General features: G+C 36.7%; 1 protein-coding gene and 1 long non-coding RNA gene across 4 annotated transcripts; one reads left to right on the plus strand and one right to left on the minus strand.

Annotated features, from left to right (window-relative positions):
* Nucleotides 1-17,582: 17,582 nt before the first annotated feature.
* On the plus strand, nucleotides 17,583-17,903 carry LOC142554974 (uncharacterized). Its single transcript, XR_012822288.1, has 2 exons — nucleotides 17,583-17,737; nucleotides 17,811-17,903. It is a non-coding gene; the product is annotated as an uncharacterized LOC142554974 (long non-coding RNA).
* A 70-nt stretch (nucleotides 17,904-17,973) lies between these two features.
* Nucleotides 17,974-25,332, minus strand: LOC142554972 (mitogen-activated protein kinase 15-like). 3 transcript variants are annotated; one of them, XM_075665596.1, is made up of 11 exons: nucleotides 24,846-25,332; nucleotides 22,117-22,192; nucleotides 21,784-21,871; nucleotides 21,522-21,649; nucleotides 21,316-21,375; nucleotides 21,048-21,197; nucleotides 20,801-20,956; nucleotides 20,512-20,723; nucleotides 19,283-19,384; nucleotides 18,999-19,159; nucleotides 17,974-18,500 (listed from the first exon to the last, which is right to left on the minus strand). In XM_075665596.1, the coding sequence occupies exons 2-11, from the start codon at nucleotides 22,159-22,161 to the stop codon at nucleotides 18,205-18,207; spliced, it is 1,398 nt and encodes a 465-aa protein (XP_075521711.1). In that variant the 5' UTR covers nucleotides 22,162-22,192; nucleotides 24,846-25,332; the 3' UTR covers nucleotides 17,974-18,204. The 3 variants fall into 3 exon arrangements, with proteins under 3 accessions (XP_075521711.1, XP_075521710.1, XP_075521709.1); XM_075665595.1 differs by having other exon boundaries at nucleotides 17,974-18,497; nucleotides 21,784-22,192; XM_075665594.1 differs by having other exon boundaries at nucleotides 21,784-22,192.
* Between the last annotated feature and the right edge of the window lie 2,441 nt (nucleotides 25,333-27,773).

Consider the following 27,773-nt stretch of genomic DNA (forward strand, 5'->3'; position numbering starts at 1 on the left):
AATCCGACATTTTGAACTGTTGTTGTCTCACATTCTATCATCTTATTTATAGACAGATAAAATTTGAATGATAAAGAAACTGAAGAGACTCTAGTCAACCGAAGCGTTTTTCTCATTTACCGAGGCCTCTTAACTATCAGTTGTTCATTGTCAACTGATATCAGTCTACCATTTACAACTCAACAATTAACTGATTTCAATTCTTAATCAACTTATATCAGTTAGTCTTTCATCAGTTCATTTGTTTATGATCATAATTTATTATTTGCAGGAAAAAGAAAAACAAAGATAAGCCAAAATAAATATTTCATTCAACAATAAATATTTGCCTGAATTACATTTTCATATTTTTCCTCTATATCATCTATCCACATTCTCAACCAAACAGATAGAGCTGAGGAAGATGTTTTGCAAAAGCTGTGAGAAGAAGCTATGCGATTAAGGAGCTCCAGTTCCTTTTGAAGCATCAGCTGATAGATATGACCTTCCTTGAAGACGTCCACCCACACAGCTATGTTCAAGTGCTCCTGCACTTCTCTCAACTCTACCATCAGCTTGGGAGTAGTAGCCTCTCCAGAATTATACAGGAACTCTAGCTCCTGTAACCTTTCCCAGTAGGGAAGACTCTTATAGAAGACTTCGTCTTCTATGGCAGTCTTCCTAGCTTCCAGAGAAAATGGCGAAGCACTCGAGCTACTCGCATCTGCCATTCTTTAGTTTTGAATATTTTTCACCAATATAACTGAAACTAACCGTGTTATGTCTATTTATAGCAGAATATCAAGGAAGCTGAAGAGTCGTCAACATTTCAGCAGACCGATAATCTTTCTAATCTTTGAATTTATTCGTTTTAATTATCTTATGCACTAATTAAGGGGGAATAATGGTTTTAAGAGGTTAACTGAGAAGACAAATGTTAGTAAATTCTCAAACTGAAAGGACACAGTCTTTCAACTGATATTTCAGTTGGAAATTTCACTAATCTTCTCATATAAGTTAACTGATTAAAACGAATTATATTCCAAATCAAGTAACGTGACTGTCTACTATCTAATGATGAATCCTATTTTGAAAACGTGGAAGCATTTGAACCATTTAAATTGTACACACGCTTATAGCACACGTACACACATTTTTACTCAAATTTTTAATGGACTGACACGTGTCCCGAATTTAAACAGTCACGAACAACTGTACTAAGCCCGCTTCAATTCAGTTTTTCTTCTTACGCGTACAATCAGTTTCTAAGAGAATACTAATTCCAGAGCTCTCGTTTACAAATTGCAGATCATTTTATCTATCAAAATGGCGAATCAAATTCCCGCTTACATGCTGAATGCAATGGCTATCAACTTTGGATCAATTCTATCTTTTGGCGACACTAATGTCAAGAACGTTTTTCAAAAACTCGAAACTGCTGGGTTAAGGACATTCTTGGGACAATCATCACAAGAGATCTACCCCAAAGAACTTTAGGAAATCTACTCTAACGGTACGATCAATTCTGATGGAAACATCACTTTTACTATCAATGGTCAGCTGCTGACCATTTCTGAAGATTCCTTTGGAGAAATCTTTTCTTTACCATCTGATGGACTAGCACACTTATCTGATGTTAAGGCATCTGACATTGAAAAGATGCAAACCTCACTTTCTGCTGAAGGACGGAAAATAAATGTTTCCGACCCCAAGAAGGAACTGAAGCACGAAGTTCAGTTATTTGCTGATATAGTCGCCAAAGGGATTTTGGCGAAAGCTGGATCTTTTGCTGCACTTACTTTGGAAAAATTTCAAGCTATTTCTATCATTATGGCTGAACATAAATTCAACTGGAAGCATCTTATATTCAATATTTTAAAGAATATGTTTCTATCATCCAAACAGTCCAAAGGTTTTGCAGTGCAACTGAGCTATCTGCTGAAAGTGAAGGGGTTAATGGCAGATAATACAGAAAAATCATCAAAATTCAAAGTCTTTAATGCGAAGAATACTATGCCACCCAAGACAAAATTGGACATCTCTCCTGATCAGTTTGTAAAGATAAAACAGGAGATTGAGATTCAACAGGCGGCTCCTAAATCAGTAAAAAAGGCCAAGACATTGCCTCAACTGAAGTCAGCAAAAAGAAAATTAATTGTGGAAGAATCCGATTCAGAGAAAACTCCTTCCCCAAAGATCACCAAGAAACCGAGAACCCAGAGGATTAAACCAATAACTACAGAAGAATCTATTCCTACTGACAAGCCAATATCTTCAGATGCTCAGCAGCCAATTGAAGCAGTCCCTCTGAAGATCATCCCACCAGAAAAATCAATTGGTGCAAAGAAAGAAACAGTTAGGATCAAAGCCCCTCTGATTAATATTACTCGTCCCACTCCTCTGGCACCTGCCCGACCCAAGGGCATTAGTATTATAGAACGGGTGGATACTACACGAACTGATCTGAAAATTCCACACATCCTCAGTTCTGACAAAGGCAAGGGAAAATTGACTGAAGAACCAGGGCCATCCAATCCCATTCAGACCCACATTGACCTTGTTTGGGACGAGGTTAATGATTTTGCAGCATCAAAACTTCAACTCTATGATGCTTGGACAGCCTATCGTACACAGATTTTTGCCAAGCAACTAAGAAAGAAATCTCAACTGAACAAATTCATCAAACTGGAAGCTTCTGTCCTCAAGATAGTCAAAGCTGCCATCATTGCCCAAGCTATGGAGAGAAAAACATATTTGTTTGATCAGATGAGAGCAAAGAAGTTAACACAAATTATTGACAAACTGAAGGCTAACTACGTTCCAACAAATCCTACTGCCTATGCTGATCATGCGGTGATCACTCAGCTAGACACCGATCTGATGGGATTGCTATCTCAGACAAAGTTTGGGGAAATGGATCAAGAGTTAGTCCTTCATAAAGGAGATTCAAACGATGATGAAAAGGAAATAGTTGAAGAACCTCCCTCAAAGCAGAAAGAGTCATCCTCAGAACAGGCTATTATTCCAACTGAAGAGCCAGTTCAGGATGTGTCTCAATCACCAACTGGTGAACATCAAATGTACACTGAAGCAGAATTATCTTTCGCAAACATTGATGAAATTATTCAGATAGTGGTGCAAGAATCCCAATTGAGTGAACCCATTTCTGATAATGTTGATAATCCCGTTGATCAAATCAATCCAGAGGTGCCTATCTCTTCAGAAGCACCAGTTCAGCCAGATCCTTCTGCTGAACAGACTATTCCAACTGATGTGCAAATTGATCCCCAAGATCATCCTCTAGAGACACCAATTTTGACTTCATCAGACTCTATTATTCCTCCAGGCAGCTCATCTGCTGATCAACATCCACTTTCTCCGCCTCAAGTTCCAGAAGACATTGCTGCAACAATCACTTCAGTTCAGAATGTTGCTGAAACAGTAGCAACTAACCAAGAGTTGGTTATATTTGATCAAACCACAAAGGGACCGGAATTCCCTCATCAGTCACCTCCTCCTCAATCCACAGAAATGGATCTTGTTCTTGAAGAGATCCAAAATATGCAGCACAATATGCAGCAGATAATCACTGACATCAAAAAGATTCAATCTACACAATTATCTCACACTGTCAAATTGGATTCTTCAATTGAATATGACTCTGTAAAACTGAAAGCAATTCAAGCAAACATGGATTCTCTCACCAAAACTGTAGATGAGATGAAGAAAGGTCTAGCTCAAAGCCTATTTACAACTCAGGATATAGTTAGTCAACGAGTTCAACGATTAGAAACTTCTGTTTCTAATAAAATGGAATTGCTGCAGACCTGTTTACAAACTGCTCTTAAGTATCTCAGCAGATGTCAAAATTCTTTCAAATGATGTTCGAAAATTATCTGAGAAGATGGAGTTGTTTGACAAAAAGGGGGAAGAAATCAAAGGAATGCTAGAACAACAGTAGAAATTCTCGTTTCAGTAGCAGTCTTCACTGTACTCATCAAGTTACTGATTCAGTTGATCAGTTTCTTATTTTATCTACAAAGAGTCCAATCAATCGTGAAATTCAGTTGATCAATCTCATATCTACAAAGGGTTCAGTTACTTAATTTTGTCAAACACCATAAAGGGGGAAATTGTTGGAAACTAAATTCTGGAGTTTGACAAACTGATCAACCAACTGAAAATACGAACCGACTGAACTCAGCAACTGGACTTAATAACTGAAATCGACTGTCTGATCAGTTGGAAACCGATCAGTTAATACATCCAGCCGAATGCCTTAAAGTTAAGTATCTCTCAGCTGAAGATGTCTCGGGAAAGAACTTTCAACCGACAAAGAGACATAACAGATTACAACTGAATATGAAACGCCGCACCACAACCAAGACTACCTAGAACAACGCATTCCGGCTAAAGCAATTAAGACGCCGCAAACAAAGTCAAAGAATAATGAAGTGGAAATCAACGGATACATAGATTCAAATTTATCTCAAGTTACCATTGGAAAAGAAGCATATAAATATGACAGAAGAGCAGCTGAAAACAACAACGAAGTGAATACTATTCAAAAAGCTTGCTGTCACTCTGTCAAAATCTCAGCTCACCTTTTACTTGATTTATTCGTAGCAGTTAAGGCTACAATTTAAGCTTACAAGCAAGTTGTAATAATCATTGAAATTCGATAGTGCTAAGATCAGTTAAGCACTGAGAACATTCTGTTATACTAAGAGTTTCAGTTTTTGGCAGTGTTAAGTCCAAGCTGAAGTGGGTCAGTACAATTCTTGTATTTGATCAAAGTCTTTTAGTGAATATCCTATCCTTGTGATAGAAGGGGTGACGTAGGAGTAATTGAAATCTCCGAACATCCAGAAACAACCCTTGTGCATTTTATTTTTGTATTCTATCTTTCAGTCAGTTACCTTCCGCAATTGATTCAGTTTAACTAATTGATATTGATTAACAAGATTCCGAGAATCAGTTTGTCACCAAACTGAACTCAAAATTTGAAAAGATCAATTTTAATTGTGAATGTTTATTCAACCCCCCTTTCTAAACACTTTTGATACGTTAACCGATCCTAAAACTTTTAAAAACTGAGATTTTTCGGTCAAGATTTTGGGAAAACTTTCAACGTAAAAAACGTAGAACTTTTTGATACCTTCGATTTTATATAAAATTCGAATTATTTGGATAAAAATTAAGTGAGATATGATCATTTTTGTGGGACTGCTCAAACTGCGTTTTCTAAAAAATTATGTTATTGATGTGTTCTTGAAGTTTTATTGTTGCAGGCTTCGTTGAGGATCAACGGGTGATTGTTGCTGCATTTAGATATGTTTAATATGATGTTGGTTTGGTATTTGGTATGCCGGTTAGTGTCGATAGACAATTGAATTCATTAGAAGTCGTAGGAAACGATTTGGTGTCAATTTCTGTGTTTTTGAGTTGTATATGTCGTAGGTTGGATGTCGTTGTTTGGGGGTGTTTGTACGGGTTTGGATTCAAGATTATAGTATCCTAGGAGGGGTTGAGGTGTCGATTCACGGTCGGGATGATCAAGTTAGGATAAATAAGCCTTGATTATATAAATTTCCGTTGGTTCACGCGTACCGAGCCTACACAGACCCTTCGACGGACCCTGGCACGGGGTCCGTGCCCTTGTTTCCTTCTTAGCGTCAGTAAACCGAGCCTACACGGACCCTTCAACGGACCCTGGCACGGGGTCCATGCATTTGTTTCCTTTGAAGTGTCAAATTTGCGAGCCTACACGGACCCCTAGACAGACCCTAGCACGGGGTCCGTGTCCTTACTTCTTTTCGAGCATTTCTTTTGCGAACCTTCATGGACCCAGGCACGGGATCCGTGTACTTCATATTTTGGGAAAAAAATTAACTTCACATCAGGTTTTGTTTTGGGGTTCAAGATAATGGTTAGCATGATGATTAAAAGAGGTCAAGTTCCGAGGGAACTAGAATGTCATAAGCTACTTATTCTTTTCGGTGGTTAGCTTGAGTACCTAAGTCTAAGTTATGCAAGTTAAAGAATTTCAAACTCATGTTAGTTTGAGCAGCAGCGGCCCTAAGCGAGATCCAACGAATCCCTCAATGCCAAGTAAGTATGTTTGACGTGCAAAGAAAATATTTCAAGTTTTTAAGATATGCTAAATGTCTTGTGACCAATTATGTATGGGATTCGAAAGCGGTAAAGCATGACCAGGGACAAATCCACCCCGTTAAAGCATGAACGGGTTTAGATCAGGATTGGAAAGTGTTAAAGCATGAATGGGGACCAATCCACCCGTTAAAGCATGAACGGAGATCTCATGTATGTGGCAGTGGATCTTCCCTGTCAGCTCAGTACTGTGGTTTAGTCTGATCAGACGTATTTATGTAGGGGTCACTTGCTTTGAAACATGCCTCTATGCAAAATGATGAAGTTTATGAATGTTCAAGTATGTACAAATATGCAAGCATGTTTAAGAAAAGTCTTATGATGATGGCACGTCTACGTTTATGTATGTATGTACAAGTTTCAAGTATGTTACGTTCAAACTTTTAAGTATGCAAGTTCAAATTTCAAGTACGTACACTCTATTTTAAAGTTGCATGTGATTTTATTACGTATTACTCGTTACTTCCAGTTTATACGTGTTGAGTCTTTAGACTCACTAGACTTGATCGATGCAGGTGATGAGGCATTTGAGGAGACGAGAGATGTGGACCAGTGAGCTGGCTTGGACTGGGCGGGAGGCTAAACCCGAGGACCGCCAAGTTTTAAGTTTAAGCATACTGATTTATGTTTTTGTTTATGAGATTTTAAGCAAATATCTTTGACAAACTTTACTTTGAGATCTTTTATGCAACTACTTTGGGGATGGACATTTTGTTCTATCGAATTTTGAAGGTTTGCCTTTTATTTAAGAAAATTTTTAATTTTTCCGCAAATTTTAAGTAGTAAAATGTACGGTACGTTACAGTTGGTATCAGAGCCAGGTTCTTGTAAAGGGTTATGCCTACTGCTAGTCGCAAGAAGCTCACGAAGTCACACCTCAAGTCTGTAAGTTTTAAAGTTTTGAGTTATGTTATGTACTAAGCATAATTTCAGCATGTCCATGTTTTAAGTTCTATTTACGTGCATCTTATACTATTGATATCATATTCATGCATATGGGGTTTACGTGTTGAGTAAATTTTTGGAACAGTATGCATCCTAGACGCTTAATTAACCGGGAAGCTAGGGATGAAGATAGAGAGGCTCGAGAGGAGGGGAGAGACGCTCCACCTCCTCCACCGCCAGATATGCAGGCACAGATGCTTGCAGGAATGACTCAGTTCTTCGCACAGTTTGCGGGGAACCAGGCGATGGTGGATGCAGGGGCTAGGCCCAGACCAGAGGCGGTATACGAGAGGTTCAGGCGGATGAGCCCAAAGGAGTTTTTGGGGACCACTGACCCGATGATAGCCAAAGGATGGATTAAATCCATCGAGGTGATTTTTGCCTTTATGGAGTTGCAAGATGCAGATGGGGTCAGGTGTGCCACATTTCTACTAACCGGGGATGCCAGACTGTGGTGGAAGAGCGCGTCCGTGGCAGCGAACTTGCAGACCCTTTCTTGGGATGGCTTTAAAGAGGTATTCTACTCCAAGTACTTCACTGAATAAGTACGATCCAGACTGACCAGGGAATTCATGACACTGCAACAGGGAGACAGCAGTGTTGCAGAATTTGCCAGGATGTTTGAAAGGGGGTGTCACTTTGTGCCCCTGATAGCTAATGATGCCCATGGAAAGTTGAGGCATTTCATGGATGGGTTGTGGCCGATCTTTCGTCGAGATGTCGGAGTAGCTGGTCCTACTACTTACGCAGTTTCCGTGTCTAGAGCTTTGGCGGCGGAGCAGGATCAGAGGGATATTGAGGCTGACAGGCATGGCAAGAGGCCCTATCAGGCTCCACAGCAGCAGCAGCAGCGACCTCAGTTTAAGAGGCCGTTCCAGGGGCAGCCAGGAAAGAAGCCTTATCAGGGACCGCCAAAGGGCAAGGGTTCTATGCCACAGCAGAAAGCGCCACAGAGGCCGGGAGAGCACCCGGTGTGCCCGAAGTGCAACCGCCAGCACCCGGGACAGTGTTTGTAGGGGTCAGGTAAATGTTTCAAGTGCGGAGCGAGTGACCACATGCTGAAGGAGTGCCCACAGTGGAGGCAACCCACACAGGGAAGAGTGTTCGCCATGCATGCTCAGGAGACGAACCCAGACGCGACGTTATTGATTGGTAAACTATTTAATTAAGCATCGTATTACTTTGTCATGCATGTGTTGGAATTTCATTTGGGTTTATTAGTGTGCTAGTAATATTTTTGGGTGTCATGCGATATAAATTTCTTCTATGCCTGAGATTAAGGTTAGAATTTTGAGGAGATAAGTTTTGTGTTGTGCTAACGTCTCTCAGGAAATATATTCATCAAGAGACTAGCCACGCAGGCCATGATATACTCAGAAGCCACCCACTCCTTTATTTCGGAGACGTTCGCTAGTTGATAAAGATAAAAAATTCTATATTAATTAAATGTTTTATAATATAAATATATAGTTTTGTTTTATTAAATGTTTAAATATTATATATTTTATAATAAATTGTATAAAATATAAGTTGTTGTGTAATTATAAGTTTTTACTATTTTTTACAGGTTCGATAAAACAAGAATAAACTTGGCGTTGCAAATGGGATTAAGATGATTCTTGGACCTGTAGAAAGTTGATGTTAATATCTACAATATCGGTGGCAAGCATGAGATAAAAATCTTCTCACAAGTGGGATCAAATTAAGCAACAATTAAAGTTACCAAAGAAGTGGCAGTTTTACCATGCTCTAGTATTTTGATCATATCTCTCAAATTACTTGGTCAAATGGTTAAAAAAAAATACCACGATTCAAACAACTCAGATATCTACATGTTTTATTTTATGTGGAGAAGAAAATTCAGATGGAAAGAATTTCAAAAGTGATGTGTATTAAAATATTAATTTCGTGGAACACCAATGAAGACTTATGTGTAAAAATAATATTTTATTTGTGGTTGTCTCCCCAAATTTGGCTATAAATAGCGGTGCATTGTAATGTATTGAGATATCCCTCATTTTATGAACAAACCTTTGAGTTCATAATATTTCTCTCTTTATTTTTCCTTTATTTCTTCATTTAAATATAATTAGCATGTTAAATTCATATTCAAAGTTTTACACTTTGAATAATGAGTAGTTAACTTCCCAAAGTTGACATGAAAAGGTGAAACTCTTGGCATGATAATAAGATTATTAAAAGGTAAGAATATATGTTTTATATTATTTAATCATTATTTATTGTTTATGTTATATTTATCTCTTTAAGTATTATTATATCCCTACTTATAAGTGGGAGTTTTGATTTATTGTTGTTATATGTTAGACTAAATTCTTGGATCCATTTAAATGTTAGTTTGGTGTTACCAATCATTTAAAGTGGATGCCTTGATTTATTATATATGAATATATCATAATATTAATTTCTTGGTACCATTTAAATGTTTGTTTGGTTTTACCAACCATTTAAAGTGGATGCCTTGATTTATTATATGATTATATCATAATATTAATTTCTTGGAACCATTTAAATGTTAGTTTGGTATTACCAACCATTTAAAGTGGATGCCTAGATTTATTATATATTAATATCATAATATTAATTTCTTGGTACCATTTAAATGTTTGTTTGGTTTTATCAACCATTTAAAGTGGGAACCTTGATTTAGTGTTTACAAATATATATATAGCATAATAAATATTTGACAACATTTACAAGTTTTGGTATATATTATATATTTATAAGATAATAATATATAACATAATAAAAATATGATTATTTAATATATATTGGAACCATTTTATTAAGTGAATTTCAATAATGTTCATTAATATTAACTTTATTAAAATACCAAGAGTAGATCCTTTAATCTCAACTACTTAAATTAAAATTTGAACAATTAAAAATTACCAATCAAAGATTCAAACCATTAAAAGAAAAAAAAACAAAAATAAAAACAAAAAGACATTATAGTGGACTTGTAATTACCTTAGCTTCCCTGTGGATTCGATATTCGGACTCACCAAATTATACTAGTTGTTGACAACCTGCTCTTGGGAGTGCAACAATCAAAGTCGCAACACTAGTCACCTGGACGTCAAGTCTATTGGACTCGACGTGAGCTACTCAATGACAGTCCCATCAGGGGAAGAATTGTCAGCTACTAGCGTGGTCAGAGACATCGATCTGGAACTGCAGGGCCACTTAGTGTATGCCGATTGGATTGTGTTGCCGATGCCAGAATTTGATATCATTCTGGGAATGGACTGGCTGACGAAGAACAGAGTTCTTATCGACTTCCAGAAAAGGTCGGTGTTAGTAAGACCTTTGGGTATGGAGTAGTTTCTCTTTGAGCCGGCTAGATGGAGGAGTTTTCCTCGCATGATCTCTTGCATGCAGGCTCGGAGACTCATTCACAAAGGGTGTCAGGCTTTCTTGGCCAGCGTTGTTTCCGTACCTGAAGCACCCACTCCATCTATAACTAATGTACAAGTGGTCAGAGATTTTCATGACGTCTTTCCAGATGACGTCACAGGCCTTCCACCAGAAAGAGAGGTGGAGTTCGCCATTGATCTTATGCCAGGCACAGTGCCAATCTCCAAGGCACCGTACCGTTTAGCTCTATCTGAGATGCTAGAACTCAAACAGCACATTCAAGAGCTCCTTGACAAGGATTTCATCCGCCCTAGTTTGTAACCATGGGGCGCACCATTACTCTTCGTAAAGAAGAAAGATGGGAGCATGAAGCTGTGTATTCATTATCGAGAATTGAACAAGGTAACGATCAAGAATAAATACCCAGTTCCTAGGATCGAGGACTTGTTCGATCAGTTGCAGGGAGCTACATTGTTCTCTAATATAGATCTTCGATCGGGGTACCACCGCTGAAGGTGAAGGACACAGATGTTCATAAGACAGCCTTCAGAGCCAGATATGGGCATTACGAGTTTTTAGTGATGTCGTTTGGACTGACTAATGCTCCAGCTATATTCATGGACATCATGAACTGAGTATTTCAGCCTTACCTTGATCAATTCGTCATAGTATTCATCAATGATATTCTAATCTACTCGAAGAGCCATGAGGAGCACAGCCAGCATTTGAGGAAAGTTTTTCAGATCCTGCAGAGTCGCAAGTTATTTGCGAAGTTCAGTAAGTGTGAATTCTGGTTGGAGAAGATAGCGTTTTTGGGGCACATAATATCTAGCAGCGGTATCGAGGTGGATCTAGCTAAGGTAGTGGCTGTTAAGGAATGGGTTGAGCCAAAGAATGCATCAGAGATCCGCAATTTTCTGGGTTTAGCCGGTTACTACCGTAAGTTTATTCAGGGATTTTCGTCGATAGCAGTGCCGCTCACTTCACTGACTAAGAAAAATGCTAAATTTGAGTGGAGTGATGAATGTTAGAAGAGCTTTGATACCTTGAAGCAAGTTCTCATTTCAGCGCCAGTGTTAGCCATGCCAACAGGGCAAGGAGATTTTGTGCTATACACCGATGCATCTAAACTCGGATTAGGCGCAGTGTTGATGCAGCAGGGTCGGGTTATAGCTTATGCTTCCAGACAGTTGAAGGTGCATGAGAAGAACTACCCGACTCATGACCTTGAGTTAGCCGCCGTTGTCTTTGCCTTGAAGATTTGGAGACACTACTTGTACGACGAGAAATGCCAGATATTTATTGATCACAAGAGTCTCAAGTATTTTTTCACGCAGAAAGAGCTGAATATGAGACAGAAACGGTGGTTGGAGTTGGTAAAGGACTACGATATTGAAATTAGCTACCATCCAGGGAAAGCTAATGTGGTGGCAGATGCCTTGAGCAGGAAGGTTGCAGTCGTAGCTCAGTTGTCAGTACAGAGACCTCTTCAGTCTGAGATTCAGAGGTTTGGGTTAGAGGTTTATCCCAAGGGCAGAGCTCCCAGACTATCTAATCTGACAGTCAAATCGGATTTACTAGACCGAATCCGTAGAGGACAGCCTTCAGATGAACAGTTACAGAAATGGAGACTGAAAGACGAAGCCAAAGGCAGTGTACTCTACACAGTTTCTGATGGCAATGTGAGATACAGAGGTAGAATGTGGGTGCCTAGTGTTGATTCAATCAGAGAGGATATTTTGACAGAGGCAGATGCATCTCCGTATTCCATTCATCCAGGAGGTACCAAGATGTACAAGGATTTGCAGATTTTGTATTGGTGGCCAGGGATGAAGAGAGACATCCGTCGATTTGTGTCTGAATGTCGGACTTGTCAACAAGTGAAGGCAGAACATTACAGGCCAGCAGGGATGCTTAAACCACTCTCTATCTCCGAGTGAAAATAGTAGAATATTAACATGGACTTCGTGGTTGGGTTTCCGAAGACAGTCAGAGGATTCAATGCTATTTGGGTTATAGTGGATCGACTTACCAAGCAGCACACTTTTTGCCAGTGAAGACGACTTTCTCCATGATGCAGTATACGGAGCTCTATATCAGGGAGATAGTCCATTTGCACGGAATCCCAGTTTCTATTGTGTCCGACAGGGACCCGAGGTTTACGTCGTCCTTCTGGAAGAGCTTACATGCAGCCATGGGGACGAAGTTGCTTTCAGCACAGCTTTCACCCGCAGACAGATGGCCAGTCTGAGCGAGTGATTTAGGTTGTGGAAGATTTATTGCGAGCCTGTATAATCGATTTCCAAGTGAGTTGGGAATCAAAACTACTTCTAGTGGAGTTTACCTACAACAACAGTTTCCAAGCATCTATTGGTATGGCTCCCTACGAGGAAATTTATTTGAGGAAGTGCAGATCACCGATTCATTGGGATGAAGTCGGAGAGAGAGCAGAACTTGGTCCGGAGATAGTTCAGCATACTGCAGATGTGGTGGTCAAGATCCGAGACAGAATGAAGACCGTCCAGGGTCGCCAAAAGAGTTATGCTGATAAGAGGAGGAGAGATCTCAAGTTTGCCGTAAGTGAGCACGTTTTTATAAAGATAGCACCTATGAAGGGTGTTATGAGATTTGTGAAAAGAGGCAAGCTGAGTCCGAGGTTTATTGGACCGTTCGAGATTCTTGACAGAGTTGGGGCACTAGCTTATCGTGTTGCCCTCCCGCCGAATCTGGCCGGGGTACACAATGTGTTCCATGTCTCGATGCTGAGAAAGTACCTCGCAAATCCTTCGCATGTGTTGAGCTATGAACCGTTACAGCTTGCTCCAGACCTGTCATATGAGGAAAGACCCGTCCAAATCCTAGACAGACAGGAGCGCAGACTTGGGAACAAGGTGACCAAGTTGGTCAAAATCCGGTGGCTGAATCAAGCAGTGGAGGAAGCCACTTAGAAGACCGAGGCAGATATGAGAATCCGCTACCCAGAGTTATTTGGTAAGATTTAATTTCGAGGACGAAATTTATATAAGTGGGGGAGGAATTGTAGAGCCCAAAATCAATACACGTAAAACCTATGCATTTATGTAATTGTTATATCATTTATTTAAATTTAAAATGATTTTTAGTGATGCATGATATATTAAATTGCATTATTTTATTGTTTATGTGATGCACGTTAATTGTTTTATCGAGTTTCATGTTCAGGCGATCATTCGATGCGGGATCGAGGAAAAGAGACCGGTGACGATTTTGGCATATTTTTACGTGGTATTTTATTTTTTAAGTTAAGGTTGGGCGTATTAATTTAATAAGTTTCAGCATTTTAAAGCCTAAATTATGTATTTAGTGAGTTTAGAATTTTGAAACTTTTAAAGTTGGCCTCGTGCATTTTATTTTGTTAAAAAGGAGAATTTTATAAAATTATGGTGTATTTATTTTAATTGAGGAGTTTGTTTAAAGTTAGTGTGAGTTAACCTTTTATTAGCATTTTAATTAGTTATTTTAGGAATAAATTCTCCTAATTAAAACACACACACATGTTTCACACACTTACACATTTTTACACACACCAAAACACACAACACACACCTACACATTTTATTTTCAGATCTTTTATATTTTAGAGAACAAAAACCTAGGGTTCCTCCACCTTAGAGCAGCCTCCCCTCCCTTTTGAATTTCCAGCAAGTTTTGGGTGATTTTTATTGCAAGAAAATAGTGTCACGTTCGTCCCGGATCAAGCCTCGCTCTGTCTCCGCTTCGGTATCGCCGTATCGTGAGTTTTAAATATCAAAAGGCATGTATATTCTGTTTTTCCTACATCGATCTAGTCATATTATGTGTTGAGATATTTTTATGCGAGAAAATACATGTGTGATGTGTAGAAGTTTGAGCAATCATGTTTGGATCACTTTTGAAACAATTTTTGGGATCTCAAATCTCGTTTTTACTGGTCTTTTAAAAACTGCGATTTTCGGTCGGGATTTTGGGAAAACTTTCAATGTAAGAAACGTATAACTTTTTGATACATTCGATTTGATATAGAATTCGAAATATTTGGATAAAAATTGAGTGAGATATGATTATTTTCGTGGGACTGCTCAAACTGCATTTTCTGAAAAATTATGTTATTGATGTGTTCTTGAAGTTTTATTGTTGCAGGCTTCGTTGAGGATCAAAGGGTGATCATTGCTGCATTTAGGTATGTTTAGTATAATGTTGGGTTGGTATTTGGTATGCCGGTTAGTGTCGATAGGCAATTGAATTCATTAGAAGTCGTAGGAAACTATTTCGTGTCAATTTCCGTGTTTTTTAGTTGTATTGTGTCGTAGGTTGGATGTCGTTGTTTGGGGGTGTTTGTACGGGTTTGGATTCAAGGTTATAGTATCCTAGAAGGGGTCTTGAGGTGTCGATTCATGGTCGAGATGATCGAGTTAGGAGAAATAAGCCTTGAGTATATGAATTTTCGTTGGTTCACGCGTACCAAGCCTACACGGACCCTGGCACGGGGTCCGTGCCCTTGTTTCCTTCTTAGTGTCAGTAAACCGAGCCTACACGGACCCTTCGACGGACCCTGAAACGGGGTCCGTGCCTTTGTTTCCTTTGAAGTGTCAAATTTGCGAGCCTAAACGGGCCCCTAGACGGACCCTAGCACGGGGTCCGTGTCCTTACTTCTTTTCGAGCATTTCTTTTGCGAACCTACACGGACCCGGGCACGATAATGGTTATGTTTTGGGGGTTCAAGATAATGGTTAGTACGATGATTAAAAGAGGTCAAGTCCCGAGGGAACTAGAATGTCATAAGCTACTTATTCACTTCGGTGGTGAGCTTGAGTACCTAAGTCTAAGTTATGCAAGTTAAGTATTTCAAACTCATGTTAGTTTGTGCAGCAGCGGCCCCAAACGAGATCCAACGAATCCCTCAACGCCAAGTAAGTATGTTTGACGTGCAAAGAAAATATTTCAAGTTTTTGAGGTATGCTAAATGTCTTGTGACCAATTATGTATGGGATTGGAAAGCGGTAAAGGATGACTAGGGACCAATCCACCCCGTTAAAGCATGAACGGGTTTAGATCAGGATTGGAAAGCGTTAAAGCGTGAACTGGGACCAATCCACCAGTTAAAGCATGAACGGGGATCTCATGTGGCAGTGGATCTTCCCTGTCAGCCCAGTACTGTGGTTTAGTCTGATCAGGCGTATTTATGTATGGATCACTTGCTTTGAAAGATGCCTCTACGCAAAATGATTAAGTTTATGAATGTTCAAGTATGTACAAGTATGCAAGCATGTTTAAGAAAAGTCTTATGATGATGGCACGTCTACGTTTATGTATGTATGTACAAGTTTCAAGTATGTTACGTTCAAACTTTTAAGGATGCAAGTTCAAGTTTCAAGTACGTACACTCTATTTTAAAGTTGCATGTGATTTTATTAGGTATTACTCGTTACTTCCAGTTTATAGATGTTGAGTCTTTAGACTCACTAGACTTGATCGATGCAGGTGATGAGGCATTTGAGGAGACGAGAGATGTGGACCAGTGAGCTGGCTTGGACTGGGCGGGAGGCTAAACCCGAGGACCGCCAAGTTTTAAGTTTTATGAAATGTTTAAAAGTACTCTGATTTATGTTATTGGTTATGAGATTTTAAGCAAATATCTTTGATAAACTTTACTTTGAGATCTTTTATGCAACTACTTTGGGGACGGACATTTTGTTCTATCGAATTTTGAAGGTTCGCCTTTTATTTAAAGAAAATTTTAATTTTTCCGTAAATTTTAAGTAGTAAAAAGTACGGTACGTTACACTTCAGCAGCCGGCTGTTTAGTCAGCGAAGTGTGAACCTCTTCCTTGCTTGGTTGAGACTCTCCATCCCCTTGATTGACGTTTTCTTTCCTTCTTGGTGGCATAATGGTGTCCCACTGAGCGTGCCAAAAATTGTTTGCACAATATTTGATTTGCGGGCGTGCCAGGTACGAAAATGTACCGATTTGCGTAAAAACAATGAAAAATCTAACTTCTAACTATCAAACGAAAGCGAATCCTAAATTCGACTGTCAGTTCTAATATCCTAAACAACTATGACTCCAGAAACGAAGAAAACTACTGGAATTTGAGGAATAAACCCTGACATTATTTATATTTTCAATAAACGGTAGGAAGTTACAAGACATACAAATTTAACATATATAGTTACTGAAATCTAAAACGATAAGACCTAAAATGCTAGAAAATATATTGGAATGCTTGAAACTAGTGCTTGAAGATTGAAATTTAGTAGAGAATATTTGCATATTTTTGTGCAGAGTCGTATATTTTTTTATCTGTAGCTGATGTCCATTTTCTTCCTAGCAAATGTACGATGCTTCTCCACTCCCCCATGATCTCCTCCTATAAGCTCCACGATCCTTTCCTCTTTCCACGATCTTTTCCTCTTTTTCCACAATATTTTGACTTATCTGAATTAATTTGAATCGATGGAAATATGTCTGCCACATTTGATGGGCTTGTATAATTTAATTAAGCTTCATAATTAAATTTGCCTTTCGTAATTAAATATTTTAGCCCAAACAATATTATTAGAACATATTCAACTGGAGGAGAATAAAATGGTTCTGGATCTATTTTCATTCAACATTGATATCGTATTCAATTCAATCAGACACCAATTAAACCGGATCCAGACTGATTTCGAATTGGTCCGGTTCTATAAGCAGCTCTAGCCAATGTCTTGAGCATGTTTGTAAAATGGTTGTGCTGTTGCCATAACTTGCATATCCGAAATCATACAACGTTGATTCTGGTTAGAAGAAACCATATATTGCTATCCCAACAAACCTTTCTTATTTTTGTCGATCGATTACAAGCATCATGATATCAAACTCAGCTTCACTAAGATTGCAAGTAAATTTGTAAAGCACGTCTTGAAATTATAGAAGACGGGGAGTTCACTTGAACGTTGCAAATATTAATTTGATAGGCTTATTCCCTGATAAATACTCAAGATTTTGCTCATAATAATACTTGAAAAAGGTAAAAAAAATTCCATAATACAGTATAAGCATAAAATATTTCTGTACTAACCTGCAATAACCATTCAGAAAGAAAATATAAAACCAAATCAAGGCCACTATATATATAAGTTGAAAGGTTATCACCACATATTTGAGATCACAGATTGTTAAAAACAATACACATGATTGTTAATACAATAGACAGCCAACAAGATTCCAGTTAAAAGTTCTATTTGCCAGTTTCTAGTCTCAAAACAAGTCAGTTGATGCATTTCCCAGATAAGTTTTACACAGTGATGCTGCAATGAAAAACAAGACTGATATCATACAGTCGGTCAGGAAGTACAGGATGTCAATCAGGTCGAACCAACCAAGCGAATAGTTTGCCTCTCCTCGTCATCAGGTTTAAATCTTTATTCAGATTTCCCCTTCAATCCAATAACTGAACATCGTGGAAAATGGATACAATCCATTAATAGACTTGGTACTAACGATTTCAACCGAATGATGATCATTTCTAAATCATCTGAGTAACTCGGAACCAGTATCACTGTAAAACATTTGTAGAACCAATTTTAACATAGTCAATATATCTCGATTCCTTCAGGACAGTTCTTGTAGAGACTAAATCTGTCACACGTGTTGAATTTACAACTCAACTATTCTCGAAAGAGCTTGAGCACAGGTTAACCGTTCGGCCATACGCATAAGTGTCGAATCCAAAGTTAATACCAATGGTTTACTACCCCACCTTGAGCAGCAGTAACGTTTCTTGCCATGTATAGATCAGGTTTGGGCTGCAGCCCATTCGAACCTTCTGAGCAACCGTCCCCCTTTTCGATCTTGCAGCCAGGGTGTTTTCTTGGGTGAGAAGAGCCAGGAACAATGTACTGAGTATTGACACTGGGATTTCGAACCATTTTATGTTGATCATTTGCCTCTATGGTTGCCGCTGTTGCTCCACAGTCATTGTAACGTACTACAGGACCAATGACCTTGCCAGGCCTTGCCGCTACACCTGCTGAGACGGCACCACTTATCAGTGGAAGGACATCGGGTGGTCAGGCCAAGAATGTGTTGGTAATTCAGCAGGAAATTAATATTTTGGCAAATGATGTGAAACTAGAGTGCTGTGAACTATTGTTTATATTCATCGATTGTAATGCCTTAATGACTCTCAAAATTCTTCAGAAAAAAGGGTATACTCTGTACAGTTTATATTTTATGCTCTATGCAGTTGTTGTTCTGATGTTTCATAAGAAATGCATTATTTGCAGATTTTTACAAAGACACGGACAACAGATTCAGACAGTGTTTGCAAGACACAAATAAAGATTTTATGTTTCCACCTCAAATTCACTAACTTCAGTTGTTCGGTCTAACCGGTTTCTCCAGTCAGAGAAACTATAACAACAGCATGTATGGAATGTGACACCGGAATTTTGCATTAATGCTTCTCAAATCTCAATACACACAGATGGGAGGGCTCTGCTCGCAAAAGTTAATTTACAAAACATACCTTGGATATTTGGAGGTACTTGACCTGGAAATCTCACTATAGAATGCCCAGAATTACGGTCTACTTGATTCTTCTCAGCTTCTTTAATGGTGAATTTCGAAAGCTCGTTGGCAACATCAGATGAGGTCAGATTAGAATTTTCCGAATATAAAACACATGGCCTGTACACAAACAACTATTATCAGAGGTGCATATGATGCAAATACAAAATATAATGAACATACACACCTATAATCTGAGCAGATTTGTGAAGTCTAGAACAAAATTACCTATAAGGTTCTTACCTGGGTAAAGATGACGAATGTTGTCTTTCAGGTGGAGCAGCAGCTCCATTTCCGTAATGTTCCTCAAGATACGCAAATTGCTTCTTAAATTTGTCGACGGCACTGTTGAGGAACATAAGATGAAATATTAGAACACTCATGGAAAAATTAAACTGCAATGACCTTGGATTCACAAAAAAGTTGAGAAATCAGCGGAAAGCCAAAAACCATAATATCAGCAAAACAGGCACAGGAAACCAAAACTATGCAAAAGAGGTCAACCAAAAAAAAATTAAGATACAGGAGAGACCGAGTTTTGGAATTCAGCACTTGTGGTCTGAGGGGATTGTTAGATTTCACAAATTTTGTTCCTAATCTCTCGAGTTTCCCCCCCTTTTTGGGCAAGTATATTTCATGTTAGATCGTTCTTTTGTTAGTTCAGATCTCTACTAACTTGGAGATAAGATTCGATACCTTCCTTTGATGCTTCAGAGTCATAATTAAGGTTACTAGGTTAGGGTCCATCTTAACTCCGCAGCCTTTTTTCCCCCAAAGAATCTAAGCAGAGAAAAACATGGGAAAGCTACTATTGTAATATTGTAGATATTCTAGAAGTAAAAATTGTGGTGGGTACTACCTCAGGGACAAAAAATACAATATATGTGATCTTTTGAGCACATCCGCGTATGCATTAAAGGGGAAAAAATAAGAAACCTTAGCGACTTGAGAAATCTATATTCAGTTAAAAATGTAATTCTTTTAATTCCATTACAGAGAGAAAGATTGCTAAAAAGGAGAGTACGGAAGTAACAGAGACAAGGAATTTGTTTGCATCAACAATTGTTTAAATTGCATTTTTGGTCCCGTAGGTTTACCTCTTACATATATTATATTTATCTTCTATGTGTCAAATTTCAGTTTTAGTAAGCAATTTTTTTTTTGGCATTTCTAGTGCTTTTTTCGGACACAGCGATGACATGTAAAGCGTGTTTGCTCTTCCAACGAAAAAAACTAAAATTGTTAGAAATCAGAAGATACAGGACTAAGAGAACCAAAATCGCAAAGAAGCATATATACATGACCAAAAATGCCATTTTCACAATAATTTATTGACAGGCCCAAAAGATGTGGAAAACTTCAGATGATCACAAGATGATCGTAATTCGTAGCCGATAACAACAAAAATGTAAACGTACGGAAGCAAAAAAAGCATATCTGAAACTAATTATTATAAATTTCAGATAAGATACCTTGGGTACATGAAGCTAGTAGGTTCAGCTCCTTCTATGTATTCTTTCAACATCTTTGGGTGGTATTCAAGAATTTCTCGATATATTAACTCATTAACATCCTCTTTGGTAATTCTTCGCCTTTCAAATTCAAACTCCATTTTAGTAACCGGTTGAGAAGAAGGTTCTCTCTCAACTCTAGCCAAGTTCTGGAAGTATGGATCTGCTAGAGCCTGAAGCATCACAAGAATAACTTTCTATAAATTAGAATGACTAGGTAATTTAATGGATATCAAAGGAAAATATGGACCTCTTCTGCCGAAGGTCTATCCCTAGGATCAAAAGCAAGCATTCTTTCTAATAAGCGAAGAGCAAAGGGGTCTGCATTTGGAAATTTGTGGGTTAAAGGAATTGGCTTCTTCCTCCGCATGCTACTTAAGTATCTCCGAGCCTTTTCATTTCTTATCTGTCACATTACATGGTTGAGTAAACTAATGACCAACCAGAGTTGTGATATTGGAATCATGCTAGCAAAAAATAACAATAACTGAACATACCCTTGCAATGGTCTGGGAAGGTGGTGTACCCAACAAATCAGTCATGAGGTCTAACTGGTGAACCACATTTTTTCCAGGGAACAGAGGTTTTCCGGTCAAAAGTTCCGCAAAAATGCACCCAATACTCCAAAGGTCAATTGCAGGAGTATACTGTGAAATGTCACAGTGAAAAATATGTAGGAATCACATCCATTTTCAGCACAATAATGCAGCAAGATTGAATTTATCATTAATACTTTATATATTATACAATCAAAGAGATGTCTACCTTGGAGAAAAAAGAACCACACAATTCAGGTGCCCTATACCACCTTGTGGCAACATAATCCTATAAAAACATCAAAGAAAAAATTTTAAATTTATCTTTGTTCTTTAACGTTCACATCAAGCTTCACATACATACAACAGAAGATTGACACCAGGAATAAAATCGAATAAAGGAGCGTCTGGGGAAAAAGAACAAGAATTGCATACTGTCCAAAATATTGCGGTAGGAGTATCATTGAAGGCCACTCTTGCAAGGCCAAAATCACAAATCTTAAGTTTGCAGTCAGCATTCGCCAAAATATTTTTTGGCTTCAAATCACGGTGAAATACGTTAGCTGCAAAAAAAAAGTGATTTATTAGACCATACAAATTCATAATCTTTCTCAAATTAGTTGCAAAATTTTTTTTTTTTCATTTCTCCCAAGAGGACATGTGTTGCCAATAGTTAGAGATGAAAGTAATTATTTACCTGTATGTATATATTTCAAGCCTCGAAGGAGCTGATATAGAAAGAACTGGTAATGTTCCAGAGTCAAGTCATCATTGGCTTTAATAACCTGGTGGAGATCTGATTCCATTAGTTCAAAAACAACATATATGTCCTTGAATTCCCTTCTAGAAGGAGGAAGCAAAATATGCTTGATTTCCACAATATCTGGATGACGAAGAAGCCTAAGAAGCTTAATCTCCCTAAGAATTCGTGTGGCATCAGAGACATGTTCGAATATGTCATTTATCTTTTTAATTGCAACTTTTTCCCCAAGATGGGTGTCATATGCCGAGCAAACAACACCATAGCTACCTTTTCCAATAACTTCCTCGATTCTATATCTGCCGCCTTCACCATATTCCGTGAAGAAATCTACATCAAAAGATGCCTGCAAACAACACATGCTTTGTTCAACTCTCAAAAGAAACAAGACTGAAAGGAAGAGGGAAAAAACATAACTTATATTAAGAAAAATGCCTGCCTCAGCTACCATTTGGACAAATTTTACACGATTTCAGAAAGATTTTAGATGGGTTAGAAAACAAGGATAATGTTTATATCCCAAAGATGGTTTGCAGAAACGGTAGCCGTTCCGGAACGGGAACGAGTCCCACCTTGACGAAGTTACTGGGTGTGAACGTTGATGCTTTGGGTCGTCGTTACGTAGATAGAAAGCACCGTGTTATCGGTGGAACGGCACGGATCGACGAAACGGCATGGAACAGAACGTTAAAAAGAAAAAAATAGAAATGATAAAAAGAAAAAAAAAGGAATACAGGAGGGATCATTAAAAAACATATGATCCATTTAAAATTTAATTAAATAAAAGGGATTTTGAATTTTTTAAACCAAGGAAAGCGCTGCGGTCTTAAAAAATTGGGTCGAGTCCTCGACCAACCTCGGGGTCGAGGTGGGTCGAGCTCGACCCACCCACTCTTCTGGGTCGAGTTGGTTGATCTAGATGCAAAATATCTTTTCAAATAATGTCTCCAAGTAAACCTACATCTGCGATGTATCTTTTCAAATAATGTACATTGCATTGCTGTAAAGTAGTTTATTATTTGATTTGAAAGCGCCGTGTAATGCTTAAATTGGTCGTGGTGCCATTGGATATAACGAACATAGTTTTGGGTATTCTCATAGTTATAGTACTAGACATGATCATTCTTCATCTAATGCAAGTGGAATTAGAAATTATGGATTTGATTATGAGTCATCTCAATATACCAATCACATGAATAATCAATTTAAAGGATATTCTAATAGTGGACAAAATAGATATCATGACCATCAATCATTCGCAGCAGGTGATGTTAGACATCATGACCATGAATATGTATCTTCAAGTGAGGCTGGTAATTCTTTTGGGCATCGAGAATTTGGAGACCGTCATCGTCGTGATGAAGCGTTATTAAATCCACATTCATTACACCACACCGACTCCGTTTCGAATCCCAGATTCAATCAATATCCTGGTGGACAACACAACACTGATTTATATCCACAACCATATGGTGAAGATCGTTTCTCAGTTGAATCTCGAGGGAGAGTATACTGATGATTTAATTCCTGCACGTCACTCTTCTTGGTATCAGTCTCGATGGTATATCATTTGCATGTATTTTTCTATATTAATATTGTCATATAGTTTTATGTCAATATATCATTTTTCAATCAATTTAAATTTCAGTTATTATTGTCATTTTATTCTCATTTATATAGTATATATAATTTAATATGGTTAACAATAATATCACTGTGAACGTTGGAAAACACATCAATTGATCTAAGATGGTGAATCTCGAGTCTACTTACCGCTCCATCCATCAAAGAAAGAAGAGCTACACTGATATTTAGCTATTTATATTGGGAAATTTTAATCATAATGTGTAATAATAAAATAATTAAATTGATTGTAAAATATGTATTTTAGTTGATGTTAAATAATATGTAACTCCACAGTAAACTTTAAAGAAATTTGATTCCAATTTGGGTTAACATATGTACCTCCGATTGAAATTTTTTCAAAATTTCAATTGATTATAACTCAAAACTTTCTTAATAGTATATTTCAATTTTGAGAGGATTGTGAAAATTTCGATATATAACAAAGATATGCTTTGTGATTCAATAAGACGTGAATAAAATTTAAAAAATATATTTACTATATTGTTTTATCAAATAATCTATTTAAATGATATTTATTTTGATTTCCATATTTTTAAATATTTTTCCAAAATTTTCAATTTATATTAATTTTTAAAAAATATCTGCGCCATGACCGTTCCGCGAAATATCATGTGAACTTGAACGTTAACCTCCGCGACGGTCTCCACGACCGCGATTGCGAATCATGATCCCAAGTCAAAATCTTACATACTTTTTTTTTCTTTTGTTTTCTGCAAATTGCATAAATTTCGAACCTCATGCCTCATGAGTCAGTATCACATTTGACCAACCAGATTTCAAAATAAGACCAAATACTTTATTTACCAACAAACGAACTCTCAATAGCAGCAAGGAAAACATTACTCTGTTCAAACCTTCTCAAATAAACTTTTTCATTAAAAGAAATCCAGACAAGACAAATTAATGGAAAAAAATATATTAAAAAACCATCTCAAGCTAGTAAACCAGTAAAAATGTAACACGCTATAACTGGAAATAGGGATCACACACAGCTTGCAATAGCCAATGTTTCCATGTATCTTACCTAAGCAAGGAAGTTGAAGAATCAAAATTAGACAACTAAAACCCAAAAATACAAAGACAACCCAATAAATCAGTAACTAAAACAAAAAAAGTAATCCATACTGACTCCAGCTCTAGTTCTTGAATCACTAAATTCTCTCCCAAATATCAAGAAAATCCAAATCCAATCTTTATATAAAAAAAAATGAAATCAAGATCCATAAATTGCCAGACATATGAAAATCTAGGCTGAAAGAATTCTAACTCACATTCATAAATCAACAACTTATTTACTTTAAGCAAGGTACTAATACTATGGAGCTGAAAGCCTGAAACCGAAAGATTATTACCTTTTTCCGATTATCAGGCTGCATCTTTTAGCCCCAAAGCATCTAAGAAACAAATCAATAACAATACTTCGCCAAGACGCTACTTCTTTCAGATCGAAAAACAAAGAGACCTCAGATTGCAACAAAAACAAAGTATAACCCAGATGATATTTTCAAGTTTAAACCATGGGTAAACAAGGATTGGCACAAGAAACTGCCAATAACTGAATTTTTTTACGGTAAAAAATGGAATTTTTACGTGGGTTCGCTTAGTTAGCGACTTGTTTATTGATGGGGTAAAAGGATTTATGGAGCGGAACTATGAATGAGTATACGCAGCTGGATAATGGGAGTCTCCGCAATAGTTGGCAATAATCTGTACTGGAAAAAATATATAAATATTTGGAAAAAAATTGGGCGAGGAGAACATGGAAAGTCGGGAACTTGAGAGAGAGAACGAGAGAAGTCAGGGAAATTGGGGAGTAGTGGTACGGCTTCCTCTTTGGCAGAAAAGGAAATCCGACAAATTATTAATGACACCTGAAAATTAAATAATATTAAATTCATTTTAAACTTAACATAAAATAATATTGGCTATAAATAATCTGAAAAAAATTTAAAATATAATTTCCGAAAACTTTAATTGATTTGTTTTTTTAAAAAAATTGACATCTTCAAATTTGGTTCTGTGAAAATTCAGGAAATCACAAAAAATTTTAAACATTTGATCGATTATGTAGAGTACATTTTTTAGAAAAAGGTCCAAAATGATTAGGGATGTAATTGAGTCGAGTCGAGCCGAACTCTTGAATGTTTGAGCTTGGCTTGTTTATAATCGAGCCGAGCTCGAGCTTTATTTAACGAATATATTCATGGCTCACGAGCTTATTCAAGTTTTTATCGAACCTAAACGAGCTCAATAAATATAAATTGTACATTTAAATTTTCATTAAATTCATTAAAAAATAAATTATACATTTAGAAAAAAATATAATATTCTTATTAAAATTTGTCAATTTATTATAATAAATAAATATAATAGATTTTTCTATATATTTCATAATTAATGTGTTAAATCAATAAATTAAATATTAAAATTATTATTTTTCATATAAGATATTACTTATAAATTTACTAACGAACATGTTCACAAGTTAACGAGCCGAATATTGTAGAGCTTGAATTTGGTTCGTTTATCTTAACGAGCCTCATTAAACGAGCTCAAACGAACTTTTATCGAATCGAGCTTCGAATAGCTCACAAACGATTTGGTTCATTTATATCCCTAAAAAAAATGATGGGAGTATTAGGTAATTAGTCAATTTTTATTCAAATAATGAAAATAATAAAAACTATTTTTTTTAAATGTGAAAATAAAATGATATATACTAGTATTCTAGGGGCTTAAGTGGCCACCTAAGCGATTTATTTCTTAAATATCTAATTTTTTTTGTGCATCTCCATATTTTTTCAATAATTTATTTTTATCAGATTCAAACTCAAAATCAATGCATATATTCCTCTTTATCTGGTACAAATTGATGCATATATTCCTCTTTATCTGGTACAAATTGACTAAAAACATGTCGAACAAATTTTTTTTAAAAAAAAAAAAAATATGTATTACATTAGGCAGTCTCTTGGACAGATCCAAAAATCAAGGCAGTGGACTACAGCCAAACTCCCAGGCCATGCATTTTAGAACACATGTATATAAACAAAAACTTTTATTTTTAAGGATAAATTGGAGAAAAATCGTCAATCCTAGTTTCAAGTTAGAGTTCATCCCCTGGGGCAAAAAAAAAATTTGTTTGCACTCCACAACTTTGACAAAATAGATTAAAAATATCCTCGATTTTATACTGGCCATAAATAATATCAGAGACAGAGTAAAATAGTTCAAACATACAATATTATTATTATTGTGTAATTAAATATTTGAGGAAGATATTTTTTCTAACAAAATTATGGATCCAAATATATGTTTTACTTTAATTATCGTTGTTGAAAGTGGAGATATAATTGAGTTATTAAATTTTACTTAGTGCCGTTTTCATAACTCGTTTTTTCTTTATATATATAGTTTATGTGCTAGCCACTAGGGAAAAAGCATGTACATACATGTGATACTTATAATATGTTCAGCGTGTGACCGTCAAAAAAATATATATATATGTTCAGTGTGTGCACTACATTAATATCATCTATCCATAACCACTAATGCTCATAGGAATGATTATATGATATACATAATTATTTAAACATAATTAATATTATATACATTATATTATTACTATAAAATTTACATATACATACATTCATTTTTTTAAGATTTTGTAACGATCATAAATAGCTTGTTTTTACCCTATAAATATGACTTCACAAACACATTCAATCATTCCAAACTTATTCATCCTCCCTAAAAATTGGCTTCATCAAAATTTTCGAAGAAGAAGAAGATGGTTCTTTCAAGTTTATTTTGTATAATTATTTTGGTTATTATACTCACTAGTCTTGTATTTATCATAGAATATATGCCTTACGTTTTTTCTTTATTTCCAAGAATGCTTGTACTTATAATCTATCTGTTACTTTCTATTGTCATATTAATAAATTTAGATCTTAACTAATAAAATGTATTGTTATTTTTTTAGTATCACCATGTCAAATTTGGCAAAGCTCGAATTTGTTGTGCTCGACATTTCAAGAAAAAATTATATGTCATGGATTCTTAATGTAGAAATGCATCTTGAGTCATTGGTTCTAAGCGAGACCATTAAAGAAAATGGTATCTTTTTATCACAATAAAAAGCAAAACTATAATATTTTTGTTTCGACATCTTGATGAAGGTTTAAAATGTGAATATCTCATCGAAAAAGATTTCATGGCTCTGGGGAAATGATTAAAAGAAAGATTTGAACATATAAAGGAAGTTATGTTTCCAATCG

This window comes from Primulina tabacum, chromosome 9 (genome assembly GCF_025594145.1).
Source record: "Primulina tabacum isolate GXHZ01 chromosome 9, ASM2559414v2, whole genome shotgun sequence".
Classification (NCBI taxonomy): Eukaryota; Viridiplantae; Streptophyta; class Magnoliopsida; order Lamiales; family Gesneriaceae; genus Primulina; species Primulina tabacum.